Genomic DNA, 25,263 nt, shown 5'->3' on the forward strand with positions numbered 1-25,263 from the left:
ATCTCAGCAATCCCCCTTCCCTGTCTCCCCTCCCCCCTCCCGCAACCCTTCCAAGTTAAAAAAAAAAAAAAAAAAAAAAAAAACCCAAAACGAAAACATGAAAACCAAAAGACTCACACGCGCACACGTGTGTACACACACACACACGCACACACGCACATGCACGCATCCACACACGACCAAGCTAACACACACATGGGCTTCTACAACCTAGGCTTCAAGAAAAATTCTTTTCTACTTTTTGGAACGAAATCCTTTGTTCACAATCAGAACATATTATAAATGTAGACTTAGATTTAGTCTAAGCTGCTCCCTCCAGAAAAAGCTAATATAGGGAAACAGCAGCTGGCAGCTAGATTAAAAACAAAACAAAACAAAAGTTCTCCAGGCTCCTTGTAGGATATATGTCATTTCTTCTCCACTCTCGCTAAAGGGATGGGATTCCAGCACATCCCCTCATCACCCCCAAATAAATGAAAACCACCCCCCCAAAAAATAAAAGGCAAATAAAAACAGATGTAAAAAAAAAAAAAAATCACACACAAAAGCCAGCCCATTCTAACAGAAATTATTGGTGTGAGACGGATCATGTGTTAATTTGACAGCAACGAAAGGGTGAAGAGGACCTCTTCTCTGGCCCACGAGCTGCATAGCTGTGCCGAAAGTTTGGTTCTTTAGTTAAATTAAAAAAAAAAAAAAAAAAAAAAAAAATGAAAAAAAGAAAAAGTTAACTTCTTTGTTATTTTCATGTTTAAAATAAAAACATTCCTATTCACAAAAAACTAGTATCTCCCTTGCCCCCGAAATTAAAACAACGATAACAACACGCACACAAAAAGAAACAATTTATATGAAAAACTGAATTTTGTGCTGTGTTTGTAACACTCAACTTGACAGGAAATAAACATGGCGAACAGAACGGCTCAAGCACTTTAAAATCAGCTCACATGGATCTACCAAATTCTAAATTAGAGTCGAACACTAATAAACAGCTTACCTGGAATAAAGGATGACAATTCACAAACAGTTATCTAATAATTAAAGTCTGTTTCTTTTTTTTGTTTTGTTTTTTACTAAAATAATTAAAAAAATCACAGTATTTTAAGAAATAAAACCCACGTGGGGATTTTAAGCACAATTTGTGTTCCTTTCTTTAAAACTCTTTTTTTTTTTTTTTTCTCCATTCACCATCTTGCCCAGCAGTTCTCTCTACATTTAACCACAAGGACGACAGGTAGTACTGACAAATGCAGAGAATTCCCTTGGTTAAGTTTGAGGTACTAGGAAACAGGTGACTGTTTTATGCAAAGCAGTTTTTTTTGTTTGTTTTCTGTTTTTGTTTTTTGTTGTTTTATTTTATTCCATTTTTTTTTTTTTTTTTTTTTTTTTTTTTTCCCAAAGCGGCTGCAGTTAGGTCTTGAAAAAGCTTAAGGTATTAAAACTAGAAAAACGCACCGAAAGTTGTGCGTCAAAAAGTTGTTCCCTAGGAGAAGTCTTGTACTGTCCCCGGAGCTTCTGTCTGCACACGCTGTCCGAGATCAGGCCCACGGAGGTGCTTCCACATCTGCCAGGAACGAGACTTCCATGGTGAAGATCCGGAAGAAAAGATGGAGTGATGGAAAAGGAGCCACATATTCCAACCATTTAAATAACTTTAATTTACATACTCACTCACACAGGTACCAGTGCTTTGAAAATAGATTGTTCAGTCCTAAAAAGCAGCTTTGTTCTGTCTTCTCTTTTTCTGTCCCTCCCTCTCAGCCCTCGCTGGCCCACCCACTTTTTCATCACGGTTCAAGTAAGGTTTGATTAAGAATTTCACCAAACTCTTATTCGTTTTTGGCCTCTGCATTCTCTAGGAGAGATTTGTCGGCAGCTACTACACAGATGGCTACTGTTTCACTCTTTAGGGAAAAGTCTATTCCAACTGGCTCGTCATCTTCCTTCTCCTCTATGGAGGGCATCTTGACGCTGTCCTCCGTCACTATCTCCTTCGGGCGGATGTCTTCCCTGCTCACTTGCTTGGTGTCATTCAATGCCCTAGAAAAAAAAATAATACGCATGGAAGAGACAGATGAGTATAGACACTCATTCTAACTAAACATAAAAGACTCGTGTCCCTATTTCCACATCCTACAAAGCCTCTGGGGTTTCCTTTGAATAGTGCTCTGACTATCTGAGCACATTGCCAGGGATGTATCTCGCTCTCTGCAATACACAGGTCAGCTGCTCCCATCTCTTAAAACTCTGAACTTACAAAAATATCCACTATCCTACCGTGTTTTGATTAGAGCACATTTTGTTTCCAGATGAACATAATAGTTTTATGTCATCTCCTCTACAGAGTCTTAAGGGGTAAAACAGAAAGAACTGCCTCATGCTCACATGTATCAGGTGAACCCGGAAACTTTGAGATTGACTATATTTATTAAGTCAAAAATGTATTAAAGATTTATTGAATGGAACCAGAAACAAATAGCAGAAATAAACAAAAAGTGAAAACCCGAAATTGGAACCCACAAACATCTTGGGAAGCTAGATAAATTCTCTGAAGCTCCTGCACTCAATGATTCGGGGCTTTTTTCTCAGCAAAGGAGCAAATCTCAGCTTCTCTGTCTAGCAGACTACAGGTGCCTTGGTGAGGGGACAATTTTAAGACCAAGGATCTTGGAAGTATCTGACAGGTGTGCTCTCAACCCCCTGAGAGGAAGGCAGAAGCTGGCTCTGACCTTGAGGCAGGGCAAAGGCAGGTTCCAGGCCCTCAGGGAATGGCCAGTCACAGAGGCAGGAACAAAAGCCAGATGTCTATACTCCGATTCACACTGTCTCACAGAATGTCACCCTAATGAAAACTAAAGGGATGCAGGCTGGAGCAAACACCACGCTTGTGCCTGTGGGCTGGTGGGGGCTGAGTCCTGATAAAGATGGCTCTCCTTCATCTGACATGGGCCTGGCTGGCCATTTCAAAAACCAACAGAGGAGGAGAAACCTGGTTCCTTCCTCACAACTGCCTCTCCTCCCACAGCCCAGAAAAGTGACATGGAGGGTCTACATTGTGTTGGGGGAGAAGAAGGAAGGAAGGGAGGGAGGAAGGAAGGAGGGAAGGAAGGAAGGAAGAAAGGAAGGGAGAAAGAAAGAAAGAAAGAAAGAAAGAAAGAAAGAAAGGAAGGAAGGAAGGAAGGAAGGAAGGAAGGAAGAAGGAAGGAGGGAGGGAGGAAGAGAAAGAAAAAAAGGAGGGAGGGAGGGAGGGAGAAAGGGAGAGAAAGAAAGAAAGAACCCAGAAGGAAGGAAGGGAGGGAGGGAAGAAGGAAGGGGGGGAGAGAGAAAGAAACAGAAAGAAAGAAAGAAAGAAAGGAGGGAGGGAGGGAGGAAGAAAGAAAGGGAAGAAGAGAGAGAGAGAGAGAGAGCGCGCAAAGAAAGAAGCCGGCCCCTCTGGCTTTGGACAGCGTGTTGTGGGACGGTCCCACTTACATGCCGTGTCTTAGCACGTGTCTCTCCCACTCAGAGCCCTGTGAAAATGCCCGTCCACAGAATTCACACGGAAAACGCTTCTCAGTGTTAATAGGAGTCCCACAGTCACCAAATCTCATCAGCTCTGCAAAGAGAAAGTATTGGTGTTAGTAGTGTGCTGCGTGCGGGGTGGACGAGGTGAGCCAACGCTCACTGGGAGCCTCTCCGACCGGCCTGCAAGGCCACTCAGTGAAAGCCCTTCCCAGGCATCTCACCCTGTCTTCAGGTTGGTTCCCAGGAGGGCACTTCTTGAACAGCTCCCCAGAACTGCCACTGGCTCCGGGCCCCAAGCCTCCCTATCTTTTCCCACCTGCCCCCCAACAGCTTCCTTCACAAATAATCTGGGGTTTTCTTGCCAGGTAGCCCTCCCTGCCCATTCCAAAGGCACCTGAGCATTTTCTTCTATTTAACCTCGTCCTCCTAGTATGCTCCGTATCAGAGCCTCACCGTGTGGCACCTATACATTTCCATCTGACACAGGTTTGTCTTTGCTTACTAAAAGGAACAGAGGCTACCAGAAGCACTCAGCTTGGTCATGGCCGGAGACCCCTGGGCTTTCCCTTGCTCCGCGCGAGGCCGAAGCCTTGTGGGCACCTGCCATGGAGAGCATAGCGAACGCCTCACAGGGTGGCTGCGGGCCCTGAATGAGATGCACCAGGAAAGAACCTTGTATGAACGCGATTCAGACAACCTGGGGCTAGAATGGGAAAGCGTGTCCCCAGCCATGGCAGGGTCCTGGCCAGCTGCCTGACAAAGACTCCTCAGTGACATTCACGAACATGGGGCTATCCAGACGTTTCTGGAAGGGTCTGGATGGGTCTGTTGTAAACACCAAACACTGACCTTCACTGTGCTGGGCACGAGTTCTGGGTCTGATAAATGGAACCAGCTGGCTGTCTGCAGGTCACACAACCTGGCACACTCCAAGACGACAGCTTATACGGCCTAAGTGTTTCCTTATTCCATACAGGGCCACATCTTCACGGGGACTAATAAACAGCAGGACTAACTGGTTCAGAGCCCCACTGCACAGTGAGTGCGTGGGAAATGCTGATCATCTCTCCATATCTGACCACTCTGGGCCCACACGCAGGAACACGTCTCCTGGTTGAAGTAACCCAGCTCACAAAATCCTCCGGACGCCCTTAGCAGGATAGGAGCTCTGAGATGCCTTAATCTCCAGCACAAAGAGCTGTGTGAACGGGGCCAGTTTTCACAAAAGATGAAACATTTTCTCACAAATTAAGAAGATCACCACACAAGCCATTAAAAATAATTGCACAGACTATCTTCCTTGATTCTTTTCATTGGAAATGAGACAGCACCATCTGCTCTGCGCATTAATTCCTTAGCAGGGATTATCTTGGGCAAGAAATCAACAGAATGCCTTCCTGACTCCTCCCCAATTGCATAATGAGAGGGGGCGGGGCGGGAGGATCTGCTGCTCGGGTTCCTTTTCATTTCCTCCAGCCTGGTCTCTCCTCTCTCCAATTCCCTCCATGCACCCTCGGCGGGACCGGCCCTTGCCCACGTCCAGTCCTCTCTCCAGCTCTCAGTGTTTGGAAAGGAGGTTGGAATGGGGAGCCAGGGGCAGTGAACTCCCGACACTGAGGGATCTGATGAGAGTCTAAATCGCCACCCAGGAAAACGTTCCTGGTGCGCTTGCTCCTTTGCCCTTAGGAAACATGAAACCCACTCTTCTGTTCTTTCCAAAGGCACGCGCTAAGTTTCATCCTCAAAGAAGGAGGCCACTCATTACCTGTCACTGCAAATGGTTCTCCGTCAGCCTGAGAGCTGTGCTTAGGACACCTCCCTCCCTCCTCCTACAAGCCAGAAGGTCTGGCAAAGACTCCCCCAGGCTATTGTCCCACATTTCTTCTTCTTGGCCAGAATCGACTGTGAGGGTGGGAAATTGATTCTAGGTCTATTCAAAGGTGATGGGACAAAGGAGGCTGTTCCTGCAGGATGGGTGGGTGAGGGGCAAGGGAAGGTTTAGGCTTGCAATTGTCATGCAGGAAAACCTGCTGGTCTGGGGAGGAATCCTTGTTTCTCTGCCCCAGGACCTTTCCTCCCAGGTGGTTCAGGTGTGTGAATGTGGACACCATACTTTGCAGCGAGGCACAGGATACTGAAATTCTTTCCGGGGTTAAGTCAATCTGGCTTGATGCTACAGAGTCTAATGAAAAGGGGGCGCCAGGTGGGACAAGCAGGGAGAATGAGCCTGTCGTCCCACACACATCTCAACTGCCACTTTTCCGAATTTCCTGTGACTTATTATTTATTTATTAATTTATGAGCCACAGGGAAAGGGAGGGCTAGAAGAGTTTTTGCCTCTGGAATGCTTATCACCTCTAAAATAATGCGTGCGTGTGTGCAGCTGTGGACATCGGGAGGGGTCGTAACATCCAGTGAGGAATCATTTATTTCCTGAAGAGGAGTGGCGGGGCCTCACAGCACCCTGAAGTGAAAGAAGCCTTTGTAACCTCCGTCAGAAGCACCCTCTCCCAGAGTGCTCTCCTAACAGTGCACAGATGTTAAGGGTTCACTGCGAAGAACAGATGGGTGGAAAGGTTTTAAAAAAGGAGAAAAAAGGCCAGGCTTCTCAGATCACCACCACTGTCCTTGAAAGGATAGGGTGAAGGCGGCCTCTACTAATGAAAGTCGTAACCTCCCAGAACAACCGGCCTAGATGGTGAGGAGGTTTTCTTTGTTCACCTAACTTTCCAGGGTGACCAGAGGCTTGGGGACTTTTTTCACAAGCCAGCACACCTTGGCTCTTTTGTCTGTCTTGGATGGCAGTTCAAAGGCCAAACTAAACCCCCACTTGCAAAACCATGGTCCTCTGCCCTGGTTACCTGGAGAAAGGGTGGGATCTGGGAAGGAAAGGGAAACGGTGGCCACTAGGCTTCCTCAGGCTTGCAGACTGGCGGAGCAAGAAAAACAGGCCCTCTGCAAAAGTAGACCTTGGACAAGGCCCTGAGGACCACGAATCCACAGATGTCAGGGTCATGTTCCTTCCATAAAGAACACTCTACTGCCCAGGGGATTGGGCAAGTGGTAGGTAATATAAAAAGTCTTGCCTTTGGCTCAAAGACCCAATTCAACTGTGTGTGTGTGTTTGTGTTTTACTTTGGACAAGCTCTTAAATTTTTAAGACCTCCATTGTCCCATTTGTAAAATAACAATAATAAAATCTATGTGGTAGTGTTATCTTTTATTAGGTTATTACTATGTTCTAGGTACTGAGCTAATAAGCTAAGCTCTTGGTGTTATCTCATTTAATTTTTTTTTCCCAGTGCTAAGACTTGAATCCAACCCCTTGTGCGTGCCAGGCAAATACTCTACCACTGAGCTACAACCCAGCCCTTAATCTTTATAACTACCTACAGAGCCACAAAAGCCCCCAGATAACCACAAGAGTGTTGAGCAGAGTACAACACAGGCATCACCCTACCTGTCTTCAAAATCTACTGCAAAACTAAGATGATCAAAATGGCATGGTACTGGCATAAAAACAGACACGTGGCCCAATAGAACAGAATAGAATCTAGAAATAAATACACACATTTATAGTCTGATTTTCAAGAAAAGTTGGCAAGGAAACAGAATGGGAAAAGAACGGTTCCTTCATAAACGGCATTGGAACCAGCAGCTATCCACATGCAGAAGAATGAAACTAGAACCTTATCTCATGTGAGATTAGAAAATACATCAAAATGGATAAGATGTAAACACAAGACCCGAAACTGTAAAACTTTTAGAAGAAAGCAGTTTAAGGCACCGATTTTTTGGATACATTTAAGGCAAGCTTAAGGCAAAGATTTTTTGGATACGACCCCAAAAGCATAGGCAAAAGCAAAAACAGAAAAATGGGATTGTATCAAACTCAACAGCTTCTGCCCAACCAAAGAAACAAGAGTGAAAAGACAACCTCTATGGAAATGCTCAACATCACTGATCACCCGGGAAAAGCAAACTGAAAACACAGTGAGACATCACCTCACACCTGTGAAAATGACAGGTGTCATTTGTTATCACAGAGAGGAAAGATAACAAGCTCTAGAGAGGATGTGGAAAAAGGAACATTTGCACACTGCTGGTAGGTAGATGAATACCGCCACTCTGGAAAACAGCATCACGTGCCTCAAAAAACTGCAAACAGAGCAACCACATGACCCAGCAGTCCCACTGTCGGGTTTGTGTATCCAAAGCAAATGAAATGAGTTACATGCAAGAGCATCCACATTCCCATGTTCACAGAAGCACGTTCACACAAGCCAAGATACGGAACCAACCTACATGTCCATCAGTGGACGAGTGGATAAAGACAACTGATACACAAACACACACCAGCACTAAGAAGGAAATCTTGTCATTTGAGGCAACATGGGATGAACCCAAAAGACATTTCATAAGGCACAAAAAGACAAATGTTGAATCATCTATGTGGGATCTAAAAAGGTCTAACTCACAGAAGAAGAATGGTGGTTACCAAGGGCAAGGGATGGGGAACCACGAAAATCTTGGTCCCAAAATACAAAATTTCAGTTAGGAAAAAAATAAGTCCAAGAGATCTACTGTACAACCTGGTAACTGCAATTAATAACAACATATTATATAATTGAAAATTGCTAAGAATAGATTTTAAGTATTATTGCCCCCCAAAATAAATATGTGAGGCAATATATGTTATTAGCTCAGCCATTCCACAATAACACACAGTTCAAAACCTCATTCTGCATGCCATTAATGCATATGATTTTTATTTTGCAATTAAAAAATAAATAATTTAATAAATAACATACAATATCAAAGTCCAACATCTATAGTTTTAAAGTTAAAAAAGTAAAAAGGTTGTATACAAATTACCTATACTGCTGGGCACATCCCTATAATCCCAGCAGTTCAGGAGTCTGAGGCAGAGGGATTGCGAGTTCAAAGCCAGACTTAGCAAAAGGGAGGTGCTAAGCAACTCAGTGAGATCCTGTCTCTATCTAAATAAAATATAAAATAGGGCCAGGGATGTGGCTCAGTGATCAAGTGCCCCTGAGTTCAATTTCTGGTACCAAAAAACAAAACAAAAAAATCATCTACATTGGACCTGGCATGTAATGATGCTCAGTAATCTCAGTAATGAAATGACAACTAATACTATCTCACTCCTGGGATGAGATCTATAATAATCATTTTGTGGATTTATGTTATCCACGTGCTTTTGATTTTAATAACTAAAGTAACACATTGCAACCCATATTCTTACATGTATAGTCTGGGGATTTATGTTGAACAACATAGAAAAATAACACTCTAGATCACAAATGTGTCTCTATGACTAAATATACTTTGGAAACCTTTTTATTTTGGAATCATTATAGACTGGCAGGAAGTTGGGAAAAGTGATTCAAAGTTCAATAAAATCTTCCCCCAGTGCATTCTGGAAATGCACAGTGGAATGAAAGATGTGGTCTGTCTCTCCCTCTTTACAAAGTGGAAACAGCTCCAAGGGGGTTAAGAGACGGGCCCTGCAGAGGGAGGCATGGAGAGGGCCCAAGTTGTTTTGCAAAATGAAGTGATGTATTCCAAGTTCACTCTGTTGCTTGATAGCCTGACAGTGTCCCTCATCTTGCTGTCCGCCTGTCCTTGTTCTGAAGATCCTAAGATACTACCTTTCCTTGTATGCTCCCCCCTGCCAACCCACTACGATTAGGTAGAACGTGTCTGTTTTCCTTGGAGTTTCTAAAGCTGGTATTGGTTTACAGAGAGACAGCCCCTGATGTTGGAGCCAGTCTGTTCTGCTGCTTAACTCAGAGGGACGGTTCCTTCTGTTCCGCCCTCGGCCACCTCCTGCCTCCCTTCTGTCTCACCATGGGTGCGCCGGGCGCCATCTGGGACTGAGAGCGCAGGGCGGGACTGACCTCCGTCTTCGGCCTTGCCGCTCATTTCCTCCTCCTTGTCCTCGTCATCACTGCTGGAGCTCTCCATTTTTTCCTTCATCTGTTCCAGCTGATCCAAGTTAACCCGTCCAACCAGCTCAAAGTTACGGCTTACCTGAAAAAGGTCCAAACAGACGGCAGAACAATGAACCACAGACCAAATGGGGTTCTCCCTGGTGGAGACCTCGCCCACATCCTCTTCCTGCAACTGCGCTCTTATAAACAGGACCAAACATCCCAGATGCCTGAGAAGTCCTTTTCTTACTGTGACTCTCAGAGAGCTTGGTCCTTTGATTCCACCTGGCGCCATGTTCATCAGAACTATCAACACTGGACCTTCCTTATCATGCTTGTTTTCTTAAGAAACACAACTACAGAAAGCAGAAGGCCAGAAGTACCATCAAGCACAGGGTAGAGTCTGCATTCAATAAATTTGTTTTGAATTGAATTCAAAGGGGTGAATGCTTCCTGACCTTCAGCAGGGGGAACCAGACACTTCTTCGCCATGGTCCCATCAACTGGGGGTTGTAGGCTGTTACAGCTTTGGGCAGAAGACAATGATTGAAAACCAAACTCTCATTTAGATGGAAGACAGTATTATGACTATTGGTTTAACTATTGTATTTGAAGCTGACCACAGTCTATTTATCAAGGCCAGGATAATCTGAGAAAAATGCAGGTGACTAACTTCTTAAAAGTCCTTTCGAAGGGTTAACTATGGTTCTTATTTATATGAAATGTGGTTAGAATAATGTGGGGAATCTAAGTCATCTTTAAAATACCATTCAAGGGAAACAGAACTACATACAAGAAAAGTCTTGAATGATTTTTTTGTGTGTGTGTGTGTGGGGGGGGGGGGAATTCTTAGATCAATGGTGGTGCAAAATTCACCTTCTTCATCAATCTACTTCCGGAACCTCTCCAGTTGCTTGTGGAGGATTGTTGGGAATGACAAGGTGACACAGGACTCATGCCAATATCCAGCCACTGCTCAAGTCAATAACCAGTCATGGCTACTGCTCTGTGTAAGCGCCCTTGTTGGAGGCCAGGGGAAGGGGGCATGACAAAGGTCAACAAGACCCGGATCTGGCCTCCAGAGGCTCACAGTTCAGTTGAAGAGGGAAGGCAGACATCATTAATTAGAACACGAGGCAGATTTCCACGGTTGCCACAGTAGAGACAGAGTGTAATGAGGGCACAGGAGAGGAAAAGAGAGAATTTACAAGACAATTCCAAAATATTCTCTGGGACCAGATTGGAACAAAGATTTGCTGAGCACCATCAATTCCATATGTCTGGCAGATGGGAACATCATCACTGACTGTGACAAATGAGAGAGAGAGAAAAACAAGAGAGAGACAGAGTATCGAGACCAGCAGACGGGGGAAGACAGGTACATCTAAAAGGAGCAAGAAAACTCAAAGACAAAGCTTCTTTAAATAGAAGAAACAATACTAGAAGAATGGGATTCATGAAATCAGTCAACTTTGAAAACAAGTCAAAAAGACCAGATATCTTTATCAATCCCAGTTAAACTCTTAGAGAAGGTAACTTCTTGTTTTGCTTTCTTTATTTCTTTTTAGTAATAATAGACTAAGGTAAGAAGGAGGAGGAAGAGGTCAAGTTTAGGACCTTTACTTCACTTTCTTCTAAGTTCATAGACATGGTCTCTGAAGGTCTTTTGCACCTTGTTAGCTGAAGATTTATCCACTAGCCTCACCCATATAAACCTCTATGAATTTTTATTTATTTATTTTTCTAATATAAAAGCAAGAAGAACTGGCACAAAGAACATGACCTATGAAGTCAAACAGATGTGAGTTCAAGTTCAGGGTTAGCCCATAACCACTAGTCTTCAATGTTAGCACTGTACCTAAAACACAATAGTCCCCTCACATGTAATTTCTTTCCTCTATCTGGGAATATGGGTCTCTTCCAATTTTGGCATTTGGAAATGCTTATAATAACCATTGTAAATGCATATTTATGAAGTCATGTTGGGCCACAAAGTCTACATTTTCACCAAATAGCATTTATGACAAATATTTCAATAAAAGTTTTCTGGCTTGCTAGTTTTTCAAGAAAAGTGGGCAAGGTTCCCAATTCGCCTAATTTTGAAGTATGTTTGAAGAAAACTATTTTTAAGTGACCAGGACTTACTTAGAAGGCAGTCTTTTGGGGACCACTTTCTCACTTATTTCCCACCTTTAGTAACCAGGGATACCGTAAATCTGTACCTGGATAGGAGGGGTGGGCAGTTGCCAGGAAACAAAAATGATCAAATAAAGAAGCAAGTCAAGAAACAACCCCCACCTCTCTTCTTGAATCCAGCTGTGTGCATGCATTCATTCATTCATTTACTCATTCATTCATTCATTCATCCAACAAGGGCTCCTGAAGGGCTTGACAGGCCCTGGTCTTTACTGGAGCTCCCATTTCTCATGGAGCTCACAGTGACAGAAGGAGATCTGTCACCAAACCAAATGTTATTTTTTCCCCCTCCTTCTGGGGTTTTTTAAGAACTGTATTTGTCCATTTTCCCATAGCCATCATCCCCTTACTAGAAAATTGTTAACATTTTGGGTTCTGCACAATTTTAAAATAGTACATGACATTTTCATGGGAGGATGCTCATCCTGGGATAACCCAGGATTTATTTGTCCTGAAGATTTCTACAATCTTTGTGAGGCAATTTAAAAAATTTAAAAGTAAAATATAAAAATTTTGCTATGTAATTAGAAGATTTTAAAAATCAAAACCCTTTTTAGTGTTGAGTTATTCCTATATTTAAAATCCCTAAGCCAGTCATCCAAATATTCATCTGAACACAAAAGAAAGACCCCCTTCTTCCTCTGCATGCAGAGCCCACCATCATTTCTACCCAGAATATTGCAACCCCAGCCCCCCGTGCTAGTTTCCCAGTGTCCATTCTTGCCTCTTCTTAAATCTGTTCTCCAGTGTGGTCAAACCAATCTTCCAAAAAATAAAAAAAAATTGTTTAAATCCCTTTATGTCAGTTTCTGCTTGTCCTGAGGATAAAATCCACATTTTTTTTTTTTTTAACTGGGGTTTATGCAGCTGACTGTCTCCAGGCCCCCCCTTGCCCCATGATCCAGACGTACTGTTTCTGGAATCTGACGTACTCTTGAGTTTGTGCTTCCGCACCTGCCATTTCTTCTGTACTTAACCCTCATTCATGTCCTTCCTGTGTCGACTCAACTCTTCCAGCCCAGCTCTGTTGCTTCATCAGGGAAACCTCCCCTACCTGGCTCCCAGGTTAAATATCCTTGCTCTGGGATCCCACAGTGCTGGAAGACCCCTTTGAGAACACACCCCGCTCCATAATTATGTCCTGCCTCTCCTCCTTGGAGACACACCACCATGAGGACAGGTTTTTCTGCATTTTACACAGGATGTCTGCACAGAGTCTAGATTAGAGTGAGCGTTGTTCTTGCCTTCTAGCTACTGGGTAACTTCACTTTGTTTTTCTTTCATATTAAGGCTCACACATAAAATTTAGAAAATAACAAAGAACCTACTTAGAGCCGATGACCAATATATAACAACTGCTAACGAGTTATGTATATATATATTTATCGACCTACGTACAGTAATTGCATTAACCTATTCCTGTTCTCTATGGATTGTTTTCATTTCTATATCATATTAAGACATGCCAGTGTGCCCCCTGCTTCATCACACCTCGAATGGCCTAGCATTGTTCTCTGAATAAACATGATTTTAATCATGTGGATGTGCTACAGTTTACTTCACTAATCCCCTGAGAATTCACATTGAGTCATTTCTGGCTTTTCACTATAAAATATCCAGTAATAAACCTTACTGTATGTAAGTAAACCTTGCTTTCATGATCAATTTTAATTTTATAAGTGAAATTTCCAGATGTGAGATTAAAGGGTCAAAATCAAATGGCATAGACCTTATTAAAGTTCCAATAATTCTCAGTTGGCTTCTGAATTGATGGTACTACTTCCCAGACCTGGTGATTGGTGGGTAACTGACTAACTTCCTGATGATACATATTGAGGGTGATTTACTTTTTTCTCTGGAGACGAAAAGTAATTTTTTTTTTTACCATCTTTCCCCCAAAGGTTCACAACAAAGGGAGAAAGAACTTGGGTGGGTCCTTTGCAGCCTTTTGTAGGGGAAAGCAGCCACATATGTTCCTTCTTTGTGCAGCCCTGGGGACTGAACCCAGGACCATGTGCAAGCTGGGCACGCACTCTACTGCTGAGCTACACCCCCAGCCCGCATGTATGTTCCGTGTTCAGAAATGCAGTCATCCAGACTACAAAATCATATGCTGATCCTTACACCTTGTGAAAGTCACTAGTGATGCCACCAAACCAAAGTCCTTTGTGAAGGCCACAACCTAGAGGCTGGAAGTGCAGGGAGACTGTGAGATGAGCAAAGGGTGACCCTGAACACTGAAACGAAGACTGTGCCAAACCCCTTCCATGCTCAGCTGATGTTCAGCCTTCCCAATTCTGCTTTGCTATTTGTGATTTTTTAACCATTCAGCAAAATGGTTTAGATCTGTTCTTGGCATGTATTCCCATACTGTTGGCTTTGTCTAAGAACTGTATGATTTACAGAGTTGAACATGCCTTTTCACACTGGGCCAGGATAGCAGGTCCAGCCTTACAGGAGAGACGCATGTGAACATGCTTGTTCATGACAGAATGCAACTGCCTACCCTGTCTTCACATTACCTTGCAGGCAACAAGTAGCAGGGACTGTGGTGAAGAAAGGCCACTTAATGTCCCCAGAGTTCAGACCCTAAGGGCTCTCCCTTCTGTTACTGAACATCTGCACCTTAAAAAGGAGGCACCCAGTCAGGATGCACATATCATTCAATACTACATACCACTGTTAAAAAGAAAAACCAGAATGGCTGGGCACGGTGGCATGCGCCTGCAATCCCAGCGGCTCGGGAGGCTAAGGCAGGAAGATTGCGAGTTCAAAGTCAGCCTCAGCAAAAGTGAGACCCTAAGCAACTCAGTGAGACCCTGTCTCTAAATAAAATATAAAATAGGGCTGGGGAATGTGGCTCAGTGACTGAGTACCCCTGAGTTCAACCCCTGGTAAGACCCTTGCAAAAAAAAAAAAAAAGAGTGAATTTTTTATTTCTAGAAAAAGTGACACCAAAGAACACTGAAAACACTGACCTGCCTATTATATCAGTAGTGCCCATTAGTCACAGACTGAGAACGTGCAGTGCTCTCAAGAATTTGAATGACTTACAACACAGGCCAGCAAACTTTCTGAAAAGAGCCAGATAAGTAAATATTCTAAGCTTTCTGGACCACAACAGTCTCTTCAGAACTACTCAATTGCTGCTGTAGCTCAAAAGCTGCCATAAGCAATACATAAATGGATGAATGAGGCTGTATTCCAATAGACTTCTATTTGTAGAAACCAAATTCTGAATTTCATATAAATTTGCTTGTCAGAAAAGTATTATTCTTTTCATTTTTTAAAACATTTTAAAATGTCAATATCATTCTTAGATAATAGGTCATAAAAAAAAACAGGTAATTTTGGCCCATGGTCCATTGTTTGTAAAATACTAACTTACAGTATCAGGTGGAAGAAGGTCAATGGTGCAGGTAAGAACAATTTTCAGTTCTCAAATAAGAGCATTTCAGCTAGAATTCTTGTAAAAGTTTTAAGAAAAGACATGAATGGCAGGATGCCCTTCCTTTTTATGGCCAAATAATATTCCATTGCATATATATGCCACATTTTATTTACTCGACTGCCAGTGGACACTTAGGTTGTTTCCATGTCTTGGCTGTTATGAATGTGCTGCAGTGAACATGGGAATGTAGAATCTCAAGACACTCATTTTGTCTCTTTTACATACCCAGAAATGGGACTGCTGAATCGCAAAATAGCTCTATTTTTACTTTCTTGAGGAACACTCACGCCTTTTCCCATAACGGCTGTACTAATTGACATTCTCACCAACAGAGCACCAGGGTCCCCCTTTCTTCACACACATCAAATTTCACAGTGTGCACCTTAAACATATACAATTTTATGTGTCAAATATACCTTAGTAAAGCTGGAAAAAAAGAAAAGATATTTTCAGCCAAACAAATCCCTTGGGCAGTGTTAAAGTTCTCTGGAACATGAGCCATGAAACCATATTTGTTGTGCTGGCCTCTTATTTTTCAGACACCTTTATCATGCACTAAACATATGGGGTTGTGATTCTTTGTTTAAGCTCGTCTTGCCTACTTGCTTATAAGCTCTTCCAGGGTAGCAAGCATTTCTTATTTAGCTCTATAATAGCTCAGCACAGAGCATAAGGTTAGTCATGTAGTTGACACACAAATTTGTTTCAATATTAATCAAATATCTTTTACATGCTAAAAATGTAACTAGAAGTTTTTCCATGTATCACTTAACCATTAAGTGTAAGATATGCATTAACCTCCATATTTGTAGAAAGAGAAAGCAGTATACAAAACAAGTACAATTAAAGTCCTGATTGAAGCCAGGATTCAGACTCATATCTTCAGATGACACAACTCAAGTTTTTCCCATTTATAATTCAAATCAGCTCTAGAAATGCAGAATTACTCACAAAATAAGTAAAAACTACCGTGGTCATTCCAGCTGAACACAGGAAAAAGAAAGAGAAAAGTATTAACGATAATGTTGCAAAATTGGATGGGAGAGAGCAATAGCATCCTTTGAAAAGTTTTCTTCAAAATGAAAACCTTTCTAAGAACAGTGAGAATAAAGGATCATATAAAATACCCAGAAAGGAAAGGAACACAGAAGTCAAGAAGCGTATCTATTTTCTTGAGTCAGAATTAGAAAACACCTTTCTTGCAGAACTAACTGGGCCAAAGTCCAGACAAAGTCAACTCCTTTGGATAATCTTGGTATGACTCCAGGAACAAGCTGTCAAGAAACCACGTGAAAGGTGTCATTAAGAGTCTCAGAGCTTTGTTTCTGGTCAGTTGAGCAGATGACATTCTCCTGGACCTGAAATGAACAAGGGCAAAGTCTCTAATGTGCTGCCACACTTTGCTTATTTAAATAAGCAGGATACTTAAATAAATCATATCTGCAGAGTGAATTCATTTAATGGCTTTTTAAACAAACTGAGCCTTACTGCATGTTAGGAACTGCGTTGGATTTTGGAAGGAAAGAGAGGAAAATGCCTTAAAGGAGAAAAAGAAATGTCTTCTGAAATCTTGGAAGTATGAGCAATTAACTTTGACCAGGGAAGTGAGTGGATAATTTCAAAGCTTACAAGTAAAGAACACCTTCTAATGTCTGTTGCTTGAGAAACACTATCTAAGGTTCTGACACACATCCCTCTAAAAAATGGTCACACTTCTTGCTTACTTAATTCTGGTTTGTTGTCAAAAATACATGAAAAAAAAAAAAAAAGATCTTTGAGAAATCAACAGGCAAACTAACATGAAGGAAAGAAGCAACAAAATGACATCAAATTCTACAGGAACCTTCAAGTTGCATAAATCTTTGGAGCTGATAAACTTAAGCTACCAATACTTAGTTCAGAAATTAAATGCAAAAAAAAAGTGTGTTTTATGATTTGGTGTGGAGGAAGGTTCTTTTATCATTTTATTCATTTTCATCTTTTGGAAACTGTTCTGTGTGACTTTTTTTTTTTTTTTTTTGGATACTGTGAATTTCATTAGTCCAGAAAGCTGAACAAATTCACTGGGAATCTAAAACGTTGTTGATTCATTCTGGGCTTAATGTTCTGCTGCCTTCCCCAAAACTAGAGAAAAAAAAAAAAGTAAAAGATATGAGTTTCTTAGAGTTCAGCCGCCTGAGGTTCCATTTATATAAAAAATTAAAAACATTTCAAAGTAAATTCAATTAGTGAATGTCTATTGCCTGAATAGACTATCCTTCTAAATTTAATATACTGAACATGACAATTTTATGAGCAAACCAAGTTAGAGATAATATATTTTTATGTTCCTTAAAACTAGCAAAGAGACTTTAGAACATAAAGAACACTAACAAGGTATTGCATATACTTAAATTTTCTTTAAAAGAAAAAAAGTATAGATTTTTTAAATGTGAGAAGGGCAAGGTTTGTTTTTTCCTTCCAAGACTTCAAGGTTTCTAGATATGTTATGGCTTCATCTTTTAGCAGAGCTTCTCATAAGTGGCATTATTGTTAGATATTTCATTGTATGTGCACGCTTGCATGTCTGTGGGGGCCGTGGAAGGAATGGAGAGGGGAGAAGGAAGGAGAGACTGAATGGGAGAATAAAATATAAAATAGCCTTCTAGAGGAACAGTGAGATCCGAAAAAGGCAGGGGGGTCAAAGGATGATAAAATAAAATCGCCTGCACTGTTTACTTTGGATCCCAAGAGATTACAAGTGAGTCCCTGCTCAATGGCACAAAGATAAAGGTCCAGGAGAACAAGATTCTGTGTGTCACCTACAAAATGAGGGTTCTGATAGTCTCCCCTTCTCTATTACATGCTGGTTTCTGAGGATAAACAGGGCAGCCTCTATCAAGGGCACTTGACATTTTGGTTCCTAAATGGATTGACAGGACTTCAAGGATCCTTCCTGCTGTTACCAGTATTCTATGTAGCTTACAAATACAGTCTGACATCTTTAGAGATGCTCCTAAGGTTTACAACCTTTGTAAGCAGAACTCAGGTTCCAACTTTGACTATCCAGCTCTTTTTTTTTTTTTTAAATTTTTTTAGTTGTCCATGGGCCTTTATTTATAGATTTATTTATATGAGGTGCTGAGAACCGAACCCAGGGCCTCAAGTGTGCCAGGCAAGCGCTCTACCACTAAGTCACATCCCCAGCCCCACTCCAGCTCTTTTTAATGAAGTCCTTTCAAAAATACATCCTATAGTGCCTTACAGTTCCTTTTATAGATTCTTTCCACCATACAAAATCACCTAATGCCATTCACAGAAGAATGTAATACATCTGAAACATAGTCTTACACAGTAAGCCCTAGCTTAGAACCAATTGCTATGCTTAGTTCCCATTTTATTTTTGGCAATCCATACATTAATTGGGATCTTGAGCATTCCATTGATCTATCATTCCAACAAAACACTTTATAAAAAAAGACTGCAGGAATTTAACATTTATTAAGGACCTACTGTGTGCTTGGCTTTGGAATACTGAAGTATAATTTAGTTGCCATAAAATTTATCTACTTTTAGTGAATAAGTCAGTGATTTTTTAGTAAATTCATACATTTGTGTAAGCCTCACCCAATCAGTTTAAGAATATTTTCAATCACTCTGAGAAGTACCTTCATATTCTTTAAAATCAATCCTCCCTCCCAACCTCTAGGCCCAAGCTATTTTTTGTCATTTTGCCTTTTCTGGAGATTTCACATGAACAGAATCATATCATAGGTAGTCTTTGGTGTCTGGCTTCTGTCCACTTAATATGATCTTAGATTTGTCCATGTTGTTACATGTTAGCTCACTCTTTTTTTTTTTTTTAAATTGATGAGTAACGGGCTGGGGAGATGACTCAGTTGGTAGAGTGCTTGCCTTGCAAGCCCAAGGTCCTGAGTTCAATCCCCAGAACCGCAAAAAAAAAAAAAAAAAAAATTAAAATAAATAAATAAATAAATACAAATATCGATGAGTAGAACTCTACTGGTGGGATTGTTGGGCCAGAGAGTAAAGTATATTTGACTTTTAAACTAATGGCCAAATTGCTTCAAAGTGGTTCTACCATTCTACATTCCCATCAGCAAAGTATGAGATTTCCAATTTCCCCACATCCTTGCTAACATTTCAGTATTATCATTGTTCCTAACCTAGAGGGTAGAGGGTAAAATCTTACTGTTGGTTTAATTTATATTTCTCTAGTGGTGAACCATATTGAGCATCTTTTCACATGCTTAATTGTAAAGTATTTATTCAAATCTTTTGCTCATCCTTCATTGAGTGGCTTATCTTCTTATTGAGTTGTAAGAATTCTTGGTATATTTTGGTTAAAACGCTTCGTTACATAATTACTTTGCAAATATTTGCTTTGTTGCCTGCCTTTTCATTTTCTTAATAGTGTCTTCTGAAGAGTACACATTTAACTTTGATGATATCCAATGTATTAATTTTTTCACAGCTTTTGTGTTGTAGCTAAGAATTATTTTCCCTAAATCAAGATCACACAGTTTTCCACTATTTTTATAAGTTTTATAGTTTTAGTTCATATATTTATGATCCATTTTTTAATTTGTCCTAATTGGTTATATGTGACAGTAGAATGCATTTTGACACATTGTACACAAATGGAACACAACTTCTCATTCCTCTGGCAGTACATGGCGCTGAGTATGATTCATTTTTGAGTGAATTTTTGTGTAAAGAATAGTATAAGAATTATGGGTGACAATTTGCATGTAAAAATCCAATTGTTCCAGCACATTTTTGAAAAAAAAAAATGCTTTCCTATTACCTTAACAACTTTGATGAAAATCAATTGGCCACATACAAGACAGTCTATTTCTGGACTTTATCTTCTGCTCTACTGAGCTATGTATCTACCCTTATGCCAATACCACACTCTCTTGACTATTATAGCTTTACAGCAAGTTTTGAAAGTAAGAAGGGAAGTCCTCCAACTTTACTCCTTTCCTACACTCTTTGACTATCCTAGTCTTCTCCATTTCCATATAAATATTAGGATCACCTTGCCAATTTTACCAAAATAAAGTCTTTCTGTGGTTTTGCTTAAGAGTATGTTGGATCTGTAGATCAGTTTGGGAAGAATTCCCAATACTGAATTTTCTAATCTATGAACATGGTATACATTGTGATAATTTAGTTCTTTTATTTCTCTCAGCATCACTTTGCATTTTCAGTGTTTGGTTCTTAGGTTAAATTTATTCTTAAGTATTTTGCTCTCTTTGTTATTATCTGTACATGGAATTGATCTTTCTAAAATTTCATTTTCAAGTTGTCTATTACTAGTAAATAAGAATATATAATTGATTTCTGTGTATTGATCTTATATCCTACAACCCTGCCAAACTCACTAACGTCCTCGTAGCTTTTACGTAGGTATTTCAGGATTTTCTAAGTATAAAGATCACACTGAGAATAAAATCAATTCTGTTTCTTCCTAACTCTCCTGACTTCACTTCCTTATTTTTACCTATTGTTCTTGACTTTTGCATTTGAATTGCCAGCAAACTTCTCTTTAGTATATTGACAGTCCCATAACTCCTTTCATGAACACTGAAATCACATTTTCATATATCTTTCTTCCCGATGAATGATCATTTTTAGCTAGTGCACAGTGCTACTGCCTATCAGCTGAAAATTCAGTTTCAAAAGCACTGACATCTTTATTTACAAAAGTGTTTGAACAATTATTTGAAAATTTGAACTACCTTTTGCACTCATTGTTTAGGGGGGAAAAAAACCAGTAAACACAAAAAGGAAATTGCTGCTATAATAAGCACAAGTCTCATAAACTTAAAGACATTTGAGACAAAAGTGAAAATCATTAGGCATGCTGAAAGGGGCAATTCTTTAGCCTCAGGTGCTCATTGGACTTAATAAGCTGGTCAACCAATGAGAAAGAAAAAATTAAAAACATAATATGACAGTGAAAGTATAACATCAAAGACTGTCTAAAATTCAAGGTATAATTAGTGATTTTATAATGTAGTTCAGGACTTTCAGAACACAACTGCCTTTATGATAGGTAGCAATTGCTATATTTCAGTACAATTCAATTCACAAATAGTCTGTGGATCACACTGAGTCTCAAAGTAAGGGAAAACAAGGACTTCATTTGATCTTACACAATTTCTGAGAGTGGTGTAACAAATCAGAAAAAAAGACCTCCAACTTAAGTAGCTTCCCAAAGCATATACAATAAAAGGTGGAGACAGGATTAAAACCCAGGTCTTCTGGCTCCAAAAGCTCTCAATTGGGCCCCTACTTTCCTGAGCAACCCCTTTCCCTAACCTATATCCTGAAGCCCCAGACTTCCACCAACTGTTCAGGAAGCCTCTGGTTTCAGGTCTGGTATGGTTTCTAACATTCTCCGGACTTCCCCACTGATTGACAAGTTACCACGCAACAGCTGGGGAAGCATTTATCTCCCTGATTTGCTCTGCCCCAAAATATGAACCTGAAGCCTTGAACCCTATAGTAAAAAAGGTGTTGCATAAACAAGACCTATGGGAAATAATAGAGGAAGCTTGGTTTGAAGCAGATGAATGATCTTCCCTTAAGTTTGGATTACAAATGCCCAGGAAGTTGGAATAAGAAATACTACTATAATTCAGGCTCTTCCTCCCTGCATTCACTTTTTAGGCAGTGCTGGAGTGTGAACATATTCCAAAGCAGAAGTTGCCACAAAACCATTAAACTGTGGACAGGAGACAAAGTTCAAACTCCTTTCTCAAAATCCCATAGAAAAATTCTATCCCTTGGATACAGATTAAAATCTCTATAATTTAGGTTTGTAGGACTAGAGAAGAAGAGCTGTATTTTCACTGATGAGGATACAGAGGGTCTTAAGTGAACACTTAATAAATGTTCTGGACCAGGCTGATTGGAAAGGATTGATAGCCTGCTTTCACTAAGCAAACACCAATCAGTTCCTCCTGTGCTTGGGGCAAAAACACAAAACCAAAAATAATCACCTCAGTTCATGATACACCAATTATACCTCATGTAGAAGGAGGGAGCCATCCTGCATGACTCTGACTCTCTGAGCAGCAAATCTTGGGAAGAGAAATTTTTCTACAAACCCTCTATTTTATGTTCTGTACTAATCTTTTTCTTTTTAAAATCAATTCCCCTCCCCAAATAAAACATACGATTTACGACATTTATGACGTTCAGATTATGTGTGGTGACACCTTTGAAAATCTTGGTAGTAGGCAAAATATTGGAAAAGCCTACACGATCAAGGAGGTAGAATATCTATCAGACACATTAGGTGTCACCAACTACGGGCCAACAGCCTGTTGCCTATTTTTGCAAATGAATTTTTATTGGAAAACAACTGTAATCACTCATTTATGTATTGCCTGTCACCTTCTTGCTCTCATGGCGCACTTGAGCAATTGCCACTGAATTCTGCAAAGTCTAAAATATTTACTCTCTGTCCCTTTTAAAAATATTGGCCAATGTTTGTAATAACATGTTTAAAATAATATAGAAAAAATACTCTTGTCAGGATAATGAGGTGATGCAATATTTTAGGTCTAGTACAATCAGAATCACATAAAACAAAGGAAAGTGGGTCTAGAAAAGAGACCCCAAGTGTCAAGCAGAGAGATCTGGGTGGTAGAGAGTCAGGCTGATTTGCCCTTCCCCCACCCATTTTTGGTCATTTGCTGAAATGATCTCACATTTCTTTTATTATAGAAAAATTAAGCCTCATTGTAAAAGTACCTCAGAGTCCCTTTCTCCGGTTGGTACACAGCGGGTATGGCTGAAGCCACCTGTCTCCTAGTTCGGCCCCACCCCACTGGAGAGCTGAGGCCGGAGGAGGCAGGCGGTCCTGGGCAGGTACCTTATGCTCATCCCGCAGGTGACTGTCCAGCTCCTCCGTGTGCTTGGTCTCGTAGTAGCAGAGCTGGCACTTGTAGGGCTTCAGTTCGTTGTGCTTTTCTATGTGCTGCTGGAGGCTCTCGTCGCTGGAGCATGTGAAGGTGCACTTATCACAGCGGAAAACCACTCCCTGCAGGTACCTGGACAGCTTGGAACGGCACACTTCAATGGGGACAACCCGCTCTTCTGTGGAAACAAACGGAATGAAAGATGGGTGTTTTACTGATGGCAAGCAGGTGTTCTTTCTCTGGAAGACAAGAGGAGCCTCACCCGCCATTCAATTCCGCTACTTCTCACGGGTGAACTGCACACACACTGTCCCGTCCCAACCCCGGACAACATATGCCTCTGGTACAAGTGAGTATTCTGAAGACCAGCAGCTCATTGTGCTCCATCCCTAGAATGGCCCTTGAATAGAGGTGGGCCAGGCTGATGGGTGCTTGCTAATGCCTGAATGGAGGTGACCTGCCGTATTTACCTGCATTAATTATTGACAACAACCTTCTTCCTCAGCAAATGGTATTCAAGTTGCATTTACAGATGTCTCTAAGGGGCAAGGAAAGTGACATTAACTGGCATTTGTGTGCTACCACTGGGTCAGCACCTGCCTTCCTGCCGACACCTCTACAAGGCTAGAGTTACTCCCATTTTTACAGGAAATAAAATGAGGAACAGAGTCTTTAACTCTCCAAAGCTCACAGAGTTGTATGTAACTGGCAAAGCTGAGATGGGAGTCCAAGCCTGCCTCGCTGCAAATCCACTGTGGCCACTATTTCCAATCCCATTCCTGTTTCCCCTTTTAAGATGTTCTCAAGGAGACTCTTCCCTTGCCCTGCGACCAAGGGAACTCTCTAATTAACCGCAAATCTGAAAACAAAGAAACCCGCACACTTTCATTCACTAAACTGACTCCAACACCAAAGAGCTCACAAGTGAAATGGCTGCAGGCAACATTGACGGGGAGGCGGGGTCACGCAGGAGACACGGAGGATTTGTGCCTTTTCAGAAGATCTGTGATCCAATTGTCACAATGGAAAAAAGCTAAGAGGGAGAGAGGGAGAGGATTTGGGTGCGTTTCCTGTTAACACACCAAATGCTGTGGGGCTGGAAATGCGTGTGCTTGTTTACTTTGCACTCTCTCACCCTTGTGTTTAACTGCTCAAATTAAATTTCACACCAGTCTGCCCAGAGTACCAGCGCACGCGCCAGATATCCATAACTGGGATAAAATTAAAATCTGTGCTATTTATGCAAGAATCAAATATAGCGCGTTTTCATGCTGTGTCTGGATTTCAGAAGACTCTGAAAGTTTACAAATGGACGCACACAACATATACTTACATTATTTAGAAACAGCAATGTGTTATTAAGTCAAGAAAGCATGATTTATTCCCAGAGCCACCGAGTGGCACGGTTTCCAGAGCGTCAGTACTTTGCACGCTGATGTGACTGCTCCTCCAGTCTTCCCTTTGTTGTTGGCCTGTGTTCCACCCCTGGGGAATTTCCCCCACCCAACGTCATGCCTTAGTCTCAACCACAACATTCTAACTGTAGGGCAGTGGCTGCCTTGGGAGTCCCTGAATACAGCGAATAATTGGCCAGCCAAACGCGGGGCAGGGGAAGCGTGGAGGGTGGTGTCTGCTACGTACTCCCCGGAGCTCTAATGCATATGTTATTTTCCCCATACAAAGAGTCAGTTGCTTATTTAGAAATATAAATATTTTTAAACCAAAGTATAGCAGACAGCTAAGAAACACATGATTATAATGTAATCCACACATTTTCTTAGAATAGCAAATGTTTAACAGTCTTCTAACCATTCAGTTCCACGGTTTGGTGTAAACGGAGGAAAAATGCTTTGGCGTAAACCAGTGAGTTTTAAGGAGCCCATGCTAGGATATTCTACTCCTCTAACCCAGGGTTTCTCAATAGTAGCATGATTGCCAAGTGGGGGCCAGACAATTCTTTGCAGTGGTGTGGGGGCTTGTCCTGTGCATCGGATGCCGTCAGCAGCCCTGGCCCCCACCCACTAGATGCCACCAGCACCCTTTCCTTCCCAGTTGTGACACCCCAAAATGACTACAAATTAATGTACCCTGGGGAGGCAAGATTCACCCCAGCTGAGGACTCTCCTCTAAATAAAGTGCAACCATGAAATGCAACTGCTCCATGTAAGACAGCGCTGGCCATGGTCATGAGCAAGCTGGTACCCAGCATGAGACAGGGAGCGGC

At 41.4% G+C, this 25,263-nt stretch overlaps 1 protein-coding gene across 11 annotated transcripts in view; it reads right to left on the reverse strand.

Moving 5' to 3' along the window:
- Window positions 1-1,003: 1,003 nt before the first annotated feature.
- The window catches only part of Znf462 (zinc finger protein 462), a 130,884-nt gene continuing 106,624 nt past the window's right edge, over window positions 1,004-25,263 (reverse strand). For all 11 annotated transcript variants that reach the window (XM_047524767.1, XM_047524766.1, XM_047524765.1 and 8 more), the window contains 4 exons: window positions 22,994-23,217; window positions 9,426-9,558; window positions 3,472-3,595; window positions 1,004-2,040 (listed from right to left, as the gene is read on the reverse strand). In XM_047524767.1, coding sequence (XP_047380723.1) covers window positions 1,830-2,040; window positions 3,472-3,595; window positions 9,426-9,558; window positions 22,994-23,217 — 692 coding nt within the window. In that variant the 3' untranslated portion in view covers window positions 1,004-1,829. The remainder of the gene's footprint in view (window positions 2,041-3,471; window positions 3,596-9,425; window positions 9,559-22,993; window positions 23,218-25,263) is intronic.

The sequence above is a fragment of the Sciurus carolinensis genome, chromosome 14 (assembly GCF_902686445.1).
Source record: "Sciurus carolinensis chromosome 14, mSciCar1.2, whole genome shotgun sequence".
NCBI classification, from domain to species: Eukaryota; Metazoa; Chordata; class Mammalia; order Rodentia; family Sciuridae; genus Sciurus; species Sciurus carolinensis.